The sequence below is a fragment of the Gorilla gorilla genome, chromosome 4, assembly GCF_029281585.2.
Source record: "Gorilla gorilla gorilla isolate KB3781 chromosome 4, NHGRI_mGorGor1-v2.1_pri, whole genome shotgun sequence".
Taxonomy (NCBI): Eukaryota; Metazoa; Chordata; class Mammalia; order Primates; family Hominidae; genus Gorilla; species Gorilla gorilla.
The window spans coordinates 138046832-138056329 of record NC_073228.2 but is presented as its reverse complement, the minus strand read 5'-3'; the positions used below and the strand labels follow the sequence as shown (position 1 = coordinate 138056329).

The 9498-nt window shown below is 43.6% G+C and overlaps 1 protein-coding gene across 9 annotated transcripts in view; it reads right to left on the bottom strand.

Annotated features, from left to right (window-relative positions):
• Positions 1–3165: 3165 nt before the first annotated feature.
• TCF7 (transcription factor 7) overlaps positions 3166–9498 on the bottom strand; it is a 38302-nt gene continuing 31969 nt past the window's right edge. For 5 of the 9 annotated variants that reach the window (XM_031010689.3, XM_031010687.3, XM_031010688.3 and 2 more), the window contains one exon: positions 3166–9472. In XM_031010689.3, the coding sequence (XP_030866549.3) occupies positions 9172–9472 (301 nt within the window). In that variant the 3' untranslated portion in view covers positions 3166–9171. Of the gene's footprint in view, positions 9496–9498 lie in introns of all 9 variants that reach the window. The other 4 variants (XM_031010690.3, XM_031010691.3, XM_031010692.3 and 1 more) reach the window with 1 other exon arrangement.

Here is a 9498-nt window from a genome sequence, read left to right as displayed (position 1 = left end):
GCCATATGCCATGTTTAACTTGTAAAGGAAGTATCACCTTCTAAGAAACTGGAGCTTGTTATTACCACTTGATCTGTATAATACTCAGCAGTAGTTAGAATTATATGAGTAAATAACATCACTATCCGTATTTAAAGGATAATGGGATCTTTCAGAAAGATTGGATGGACAGACAATATAGTAGTAATTTAAATTTTTGTTTCCTGACTTTCTGTAGTCCCTAAACAAACAACAAAAAATCCTAGTAATCTTAGACTTTTACATTAATAGAGATCCAAGAGAAAATAAGCCATTTGTCACCATTGTGGACCCAAATAAATCATAGACATGGTATTAAGAAGCCCTTTTCAGTCTGGTTGCAGTATTCTTTTCCTACCTTTCTTTTTCCTGTTCCCTGCTGTTTGCCCACTATTCCTTTAATATATCTACTAGAACTTTTCTAGGCTTTCACCTGGAGTGAGTGGTCCTTTCTCATTATCACAGTAGCCAAACCTCAGTCTTCAAAACTCCACTCATTTCTGGCTACTCTCTTACTTCCCAACTATTCTTCTAAACTAATATTGTGGCATTAAGTCATACCTTGAGGCTGGAGTTTTAGTGTCTTCATGGCCTTGAGCAAGTTGGAAATAGGTACTACGGTTTTATAGATCTAGTGCAGTCTGCTTTATATTAGTTCCAGAACTTCATTGGAAGTCACTTGACAGCAGGATTTAACTTGTATTTAGCAGCACTACTCCATGAATTTCAGTATAAGTAACATAAGTGAAAAGTCCTTGTGAAATGCAGGTACAGGGCATAATGAAAACAAGAAGAGCAGTTTTAATGCATGAGAGGGGAGAGCTTGATAATAGCTGGTAATAGCCTTGGTTTGGAGAGTGGTTACTGATGAATTATGAAGACTTTCTTTAATTACTGTTATAGTAGTAAAGGAAAGAAAACCCTTGTTGATAAAGTAAACTTAGGGATTAATTAGGAAATGCCTTTTATTTCACCAGGAAAGAGAATGAGAGGAAGAAGGTATTTGGCAGATTTGGGTGATTGAAGGATGTTTGTCGGTTTCCTCTGTAAACAACATGCTGCTTTCTGCAGTGTGCTGCTTTTAATGATGAAGTCCTTTCAAGGACTCCATGGCAGTCCTTTGGCTTCTCACCTTTTCATTGATTATGTCACTTGTGATCTAAAAGTAAACCAAAACCTTCCTGAATGTTAGCTTATTATTTTCTCCTTAACATTGTCATAGGCTAAAGATGTGCCCCCTCAAATTCTAATGATTTTTTTTTTTTTTTTTTTTTTTTTGAGACAGAGTCTCACTCTGTCGCCCAGGCTGGAATGCAGTGGTGCGATCTCATCTCACTGCAACCTCCGCCTCCTGGGTTCAAGTGATTCTCCTGCCTCAGCCTCCCGAGTAGCTGGGATTACAGGCACATGCCACCATACCTGGCTAATTTTTTTGTGTTTTTATTAGAGATGGAGTTTTACCATATTGGCCAGGCTGGTCTTGAACTCCTGACCTTGTGATCCGCCCGCCTTAGCCTCTGAAAGTGCTGAGGTTACACGTGTGACCCACCGCACACGGCCCTAATAATTCTTAAGTTGTAGAAGCAAGTTACTCTTTTGAAGTGCCATGTGTTAGCTTGCCTTAATCTATTCTTGGTATACAAAATAGATACTGCTTTACAGTTCTTATATTTTCTCAAAGATTCACAAAATCATCCTGTAGCTCCCTATGTGGGATTATAGCTGTGACATTTTACTCTACAACTGTCAGAATACACCAGCTCCTGGAATTAAGCAAGAACTATATTGTGACTTGGTTGGACAGGTAACTGCAGCCTTGTAACATGACATCATAGTAATGCTGAGCTTATCTTAAAACTAGCTGGGGAGGGAGGATAGTAACAGTGAGTCACTGTGGGCATCTGACTTAGGGCAGGCAGATATTCCAAATCACATGATCTTTCAGTTTACGTAAAAATTGGCCAATCCTATGGGCTGTGTTCTGATCCCAACATAAATTTTGTTTAAATTAATTTGCCTAGGCTCTCAGTAAGGCAGTTGGGGAATATAAAGTGATTTTCCACCAGAAAAGAGAAAATTGAGAGAGCAGCAGACCTCTTGCTCTAAGCACCCTTTACAAGCTTAACTTTTGCTTGCCACCATTAGCTTTTGAAGATTTTTTTTAACTGCTCCTTGCAGAGCAGGACTACCCCATAGGCAGTGTGCCCAGAGTAGCCCGAAGAGCTTTTTGATTCTTCTTTTAAGAGACAAGGTCTCACCTCTGCCCCCCAGGCTGGAGTGCAGTGATGTGATCACAGCTCATTGCAGCCTCGAACTCTTGGGCTCCAACAGTCCTCCTGTCTCAGCCTCCTGAATAGCTAGGACTACATGTGTGTGCTACCATGCCTTGCTAGTTTTTGTATTTTTAAATTGATTTTTATAGAGATGAGGTCTCCTCATGTTGCCCAGGCTGTTTTCGAATTCCTGGGCTCAAGATCCTCCTGCCTCAACCTCCCAAAGTGCTGGGATTATAGATGTGAGCCACAGCACCCACCAATTTTTCCTTTTCTAAAGCTCAGTGTACATTCTGGTAGGAAGGAATCAACCAAGTAAATGTTCTCCCTACAAAGTTGTTTGAGGATTTGAAAAGTTAATCTTCAATTATCTGGATTTGAAATCAGTGTATAACTTTTTAAGCTAGGAAGAAGTCAAGAATAAGAAGATTGCAAGCAAAGGGAAAGCTTACAAAATGGCTGAATCCTTAAAGTGTAGCTCCTGGCTTCTCCTTGGTAGGAAGCATTAGACATGGTTTCCCTCTAGGGAGCTGGGAGCTTTTGGTGTAGTTCAGGAGAGAAGGCATAAATACTGCTGGGAGGGAGTGGATAACTCTAATAAAAATGTTCCTGGGCTGGGCACGGTGGCTCACGCCTGTAATCCCAACATTTTCAGAGGCTGAGGTGTGCAGATCACGAGGTCAAGAGATCGAGACCATCCTGGCCAACATGGTGAAACCTCATCTCTACTAAAAATACAAAAATTAGCTGGGCGTGGTGGCACATGCCTGTAGTCCCAGCAACTCGGGAGGCTGAGGCAGGAGAACCGCTTGAACCCGGGAGGCGGAAGTTGCAGTGAGCCGAGATCACGCCACTGACTGCAGTCCAGCCTGGCGACAGAGCAAGACTCCGTTTCAAAAAAAAAAAGTTTCTGGACAGAACAGATTAATGAGCCAATGGGGGGCTACAGAGCTGAAAGGTGCTACGAAAGGTTTTGTAAAGTGAAACTAATTTGGTTTCAAGAATCGAGTTGGATTTGTTTGGGGGTGGAGAGATGCCAAAGTGAGGAAAAAGCAGTGCACAGTCAGGAACTAACAGCAGAAGGTTGGGTGTTGGTACATTTCCCTGAGAATATAGACTCAAGAGAAATTAGGGCAGGATTAGTCACAGTACTTTGCTGACACTCAGTAGTATTTTATCAGCATTTATTCATCAGACCCACATTAGGCAGGGCAATTTTTGAGTGTTTGAGCTAAATTCTAATTTTTTTAATTTTAATTTTTATTTATTTTTTTGCTGTTCAACTAAACCAGTCTTTTGAATGTTGGGGGTTTTACAGTTAGAGTCCTGATGACTTTTTCTTGTTTACTGTTGTTAAAAATCACTACCTCCAGTGGTCACAAAGAATGAGTAAGAGAACTGGCTGTGCATATCAAGATGAAGTATGGTGTAAGAAATATTTCAGAGCATGTCCTTTGGCCCAAGATTGAGCCGTTTGGACACCTAAGCAGGATTGGCTGAATGTTATCCTTTCTGCTGAGGCATCAGTGGAGATGATCATTAGTTGTGGCCGAAAAGTGTTGTCGAAGGTGCTCTTGCTTGACACACTTCCAGTGCGGGACATAGTTTGAGTGATAGATGGCTAATTCATTGATAATGTACTTGTTGCCTTGCAGTCTTGTGTACTGCTGGCTACCTCTGGTCTGTGTGCCAGTATTGAGCAGCATTCTATGGGAGGATTGTAGTTGCTCATAACAGTGTCTGCTTCCACATTTGTAGTTCTTGTGACCTTCTGATATCTGTCAACTTTAAATTTTCTGGAAGTATTTAAGTATATTCAGACCTTCTGATATCCCTTAACTTCAAATTTTCAACCTGCTGTATAGCAGCCTCTTATTGCACACTGAGGATCAGCTTATTTCCTTAAAGTGCTCTCACTTTGAATACCTCCCACCTATCTGGTGAAAATTCCTATTTGTCCTTTCTTTCCTGAATGTACCATTTCACAACCTCTGCCTTCTTCAGTTGCTTTGCAGATTTTTCTGTTCCAGGAAGCTTATGGAAAGGGGTGGGAAAATAGAGAAGCTGTACTCTGTATCCTCAAGTACTCAAGCAGGGTTTCCAGAGTGGCTTTTTAAAAATTTTTTTTTATTTTTATTTTTTTTTTGGTGAGTGGAACCTGGCTTTTCCTCTTCCCTCCCCAAGCCCCCCACCCCGCTTCCTGACATTGCACATGCCTGAAAGAACTAGGCTTCAGGTAAAAGAATGAGAACACTTGAATGAAAAAGGAAGACTTGGTCCAGAGCCCCTGGTGAATATGAAAGAAGTGTCGCCCGGACTATCTCCCGCATAATTCACAGCTGCTATCTTGTCTTCAGAAGTGAAACATCCCTTTACCAATAGTGACCTAACTTGTGAGGACTGCTTGTGATAATATAGTTCCCACCCCCAGGACATAAGTTTTCCCTTTCCAGTTAACATGCCTAATCCCATGCTATCTTTAAGAGCTTGAAAATCCTTCCTGACCTGAGCTAGGCTTTTATTCTAAGGGACTGTGTATGTGAACATCCCCACCATCTCTGTTTCCTGTTTTCAAACTCCGTGCCGTTTTGAGTATTTTCAGATGCTCACTGCCAGTAATGGTTTGTTAGTAGCTCCAAACCATTAGAGCAGAGCTCAGGAGTCAGAATTTGAAAGATGCCCACAGGGTGATTTGAGATTTGGAACAAGGTTATCACAATAAGTTGGGATTGGGGGAGTTGACACAACCAGGGTCTGCTTGGGTGGGCAGCTGTTTCAGAAACCCTTGGTGAACTCTTAAAAGCCCTGAAGAGCTTAAAAAATGCTCTGAAGAGATCTGAGAGTCGCAGTTAATGACTCTCAAAGAACCTCAAAGAAAAGCCAACTTAGCCATTTTATACAATTAACTAGATTTGGGTCTTAAATTCTACTTTGACATATAGGCCTAAGAAGTAGTTTAACATGGCCTTGTTACCCTTACCCCTTCTGTTCTGTGCTGTTTTCTGAGAAACGAATGCAGGAACTGATTCCCTTTCTTCCTCTCTGGAACAGGATATAAAGAACCCTTCCGCTTCCCTTTACTTGTGGCCTTCCTGGCCAGGCTTATGTATACTGAACAAAGCTAGGGTGCAGTGCTTCTGAGCTAGCTGTTGGGGGTCCACAGCCAGAAGGAATGGGAGACCACAGGAGCCATTCAAAAGATAATTACATGTCAGAAGAGAGTCCATCCATGGGGTTCTGTTAAAGTAGACACCTTCAGGTTGGGAGACATAGGCTTTGTCTGCTTGCTGGGCTGAACCCTCACCATATCCACTGAGAACAAAATGGGGAGCAGCTGTACCAGGGGAGGGACGAACGTCTTTCACCCAAGTTGCCAGTCTGCTAGTTGTCTGGAAATGTTCAAGGGAGGCTAAGGTATCTTGTCTTATGATGTCTCAGGAAACAGGGTTGGTTCTCAGCTGGCAGTGAAGGGGGACTGGTGTGGTATTAGAAGTTGAACTTGAGGTTGCAATCTCAAGTCACCCTCTGGCCTTGCAGGAATGCACCAGGGTGATTTGGGAGGATCTGAGTTTCCTTTATGAAGTCAGATTAAAAAAAAAAAAAAAAGGCTGATCTGATTTAAACAGAGTTGCCAAAGGCTTCCCCGCCAATACACAAAGACTGCATTGTTCAGGTACCCTGTGTACTCTAAGTGAGACACCAAATCAGATGCAGCAACCTGGTCTTGCATAAGCCCTGGTTAGAATGTAGGTTTTTTAAACAACTAGGCCAGTAGCCAGAACAGAATTCTTTAAAATGGGACAGATGTCCAGAGAATGGCTAGTGTCCTCTAGCACTCTCTCAGAAGCAAAAGCAAGTCTGGGGTTACAACTTCCAGTGGCCTACTTTAAATAGATGCTGCTCTGGAAAATGACTTTCTTTATACTTTAAACACAAAATCCAAAAAATAGAACTCAGTGGAGTGACAATGACAATGCATGATGGTGGCCCAGTGGCTGTCCCATGTGAAATACTTCTTGTCTGGAATTTATCATCTACTTGTTGACTGACCTATTGAGGTGCCTTCATGACACCTTTTACATTCATGATAGGTCTCAGGAAGACAGCAGTGTACTTGGTAGAAACTCATGTAAAAAGTGGGTTGTAGGGAGCTAAACAGTGAGTACACATGGTATATGGATACGGAATGGAATAATAGACATTGGAGACTTCAAAAGGTGGGAGATGAAAGTTGGATGAGGTATGAAATCCTACCTGTTGAGTACAATGTACACTACTTACATGCACAGTACACTGTTTGGGTGAGAGGCACATTAAAAGCCCGGACCTCACCGCTACCCAATATGTTCATGTAACACAGCTGCACTTGTACCCCCTAAATGTATACAAATAATCTAAAAATAAAGTGGATATGGTGGCTGTCGTGTCCACCAACAGCGTATGTGACTTTTTAAAAAGTGGGTAATAGATTTATCAAACTTGAAGGCTTGTGTGAAAATATGAAAAATACTTTGTGTCTTAACAGATGCATCTTTGGGTGCAGCCCACAGCATGGCACATGTATACATATGTAACTAACCTGCGCGTTGTGCACATGTACCCTAAAACGTAAAGTATAATAATTAAAAAAAAAAAAAGATGCAGTCTTTGGGAGGAAGGGGTGCTATTAAAAAATCCTCCTTTAGGATTTTATGGTGCTAATAGGTTATAAAAGACTCCTGTTTGCTCGTTTTCCTTGAAATAGGATATGCACTTGTGGAATGTTTTCTTTTCTCTCTGCCCTCAGAGGAAAATGGAGCCTGGTGGTCATGTGTACCTATTTCAGGTTGAATTGTCTTGTCAGCCTTTATGGATGGCAGTTGGCGACTCATTTATTCTTATATGAGCACTGGGGAGCAGGCTGGCCTGCATCATTGTGGGGTCAGAGGATTGGGGGTTAAGAGCAAAGCTTGGAATGGGAGTATAGGCATAGCTCTCAGGTGAGGCAAGCAGGGCCCACACCCCTTTAGGGGAGATGACAAGTGTAATCCCTGGTTTCTACAGGCTGGAGGTTTGGGAACATATGTACCATAGGAAACAAACTCCAAGTTTCCTGACTGTGGAGAAGAAAAGGAAAGAATATCATGCTCTGTTACTGAAACAGCTTATTCCTCAGGGTCAGGCTTTGAAAAACAAACCCAGTAAAAAGTATCTTTATTCTCATGTTTAAAAGTTTTTCTATGATGATGCATTAACAATACAAAAATATTTTGAACACTACAATAATCTTTTTCTCAAGACTTCTTGCAGTGTTACACTAGAATATGTGATCTTTGGATTCTGAGAAACCAGTGGCTAAAGTAGGAACTAAAGGCTTTTTTTGAGGGGTGTGTGAGTACATGGACAGCCCTTTTTTTTTTTTTTTTTTTTGAGATGCAGTCTCCCTGTTACCCAGACTGGAGTGCAGTAGCGCCATCTCGGCTCACTGGAACCTCCGCCTCCCGGGTTCAAGTGATTCTCCTGCCTCAGCCTCCCGAGTAGCTGGGATTACATGCGCGCACCACCACGTCCGGCTAATTTTTGTATTTTTAGTAGATACAGGGTTTCACCATGTTGGCCAGGCTGGTCTCAAACTACTGACGTCAGGTGATCCACCTGCCTCGGCCTGCCAAAGTGCTGGGATTACAGGCGTGAGCCACCGCGCCTGGCCCGACAGCCCTTTTTCTTTGGATTTAGGCTATGTGAGGAGGCAAAAAACAAAAATTAAATTAAAAAAACGACTTGTTTTTCAAGGCTCAGGGTTGAAGCTTGGCTCAAAAATGGGTTAACGTAGGCTATGGTGAAAACCTGTTGTCCACTACTGGAGGTTTTCTGGGCTCCTTGATCTAGTTGTAATGGTCCTCTGTCCCGCAGCCCCATGGGGAAACTGGAGCCGGCCTGGACTGAATGCTGAAAGACAGGCTCTGGCTGTCGTGAGGTTTTGGGTTTGCCCTCTCAAGCTGCCCAGGAGCTGGCTGGACTGCCATAGATGAACTGGAAATGGAATTGTGAAAAAGGCTCTGTGAATGGGGAGGGGTGCACACTGGATTTGGGCCATGACTTCTTTGAACTATTGACTGCAGCTGCTAGTGACAAGCCTGGGGCCAGAGCTTCTTAGGCTGGTGGGTTTCTCAGGGAACACTTCCAAATAATTTGAACTAGAGCTAGATACACCCTCCCCTCCCCAATTTGCCTGATAAGGTAGTGTCAGATTATTTCTGTTGCTTAGGTTGATAGGCCTAAACTTAACCTATTCCATTTCCCTTCCTGCTTCTTGCAAGCTCCTGAGATCATAGTAAGGGGCTTCCTCTGGTCCAACTTATGAGTAGCAGCTGGTTTTGTTTTTGTTTTTATAAACAGAGCTTCCCCATTTCCTTAGAAGAGCTGTCATCTTGAGCTTTGTGGTTGTGACCATGCTCACATGTTGTTTGACAAACCAGCTCATTCTTGGTCCATGAAGTGTCTGAATGGGGAGGGTGTGGCAGTGGGGGATGGGGGAGATGGGTAGAGAAGGTAGCTAGGCTCAGTTCAGCCCATCTCTGACCTATAGCAGAAAAGCTAGGGAGGCAGAGGCTTCTGGCTGGCAAGACAGATGGTACAAAGAATAGATGCAGGCAGCCATGGGTACAAGGGATTCCCTTAATTAGATGACACATCAAGACAGATCTGATTCCCACCACTTGGAGCAGTTTGAATCGATGACCCCAGGTTCAGGCAGAAGTTCTACAGCCTCTGAAATCTTCAGGGTCTGGACCCTGAGATGACGTTAACAGGACCCCTGGCCAGTTTCCATGAGATCTGGGTCTCTGTCACTTTCTCTCAGGGGGTAGGCTCCTGGAGGCGGCCAGGTGTCCTGTGCCTACTAGGCCGCCTGTCTCTGAGATTCCTGTTGCTGTACCTGTGTGCTCTGCAGGGTGCTGCGGGGGGGGGCCTGTGGGGGCCCTGGGGTTGGGAGGCTGAGAGCAGTGGAGAGACCTGGGGATGTAGGTGCTGGCTCCGCAGGGCTAGTAAGCAGTTCTGTGGGGAAGCGGGGCAGCAGATGGTATGAGGGTGAGTCCTGGGGAGCTGGGGACCCGGGGCAGCCTAGAGCACTGTCATCGGAAGGAACGGGGCTGGGGCAGCAGCCTTCTCCGGGTAAGTACCGAATGCATTTCTTTTTCCTCCTAGGAATAGTGAAGAGAGTTATCTG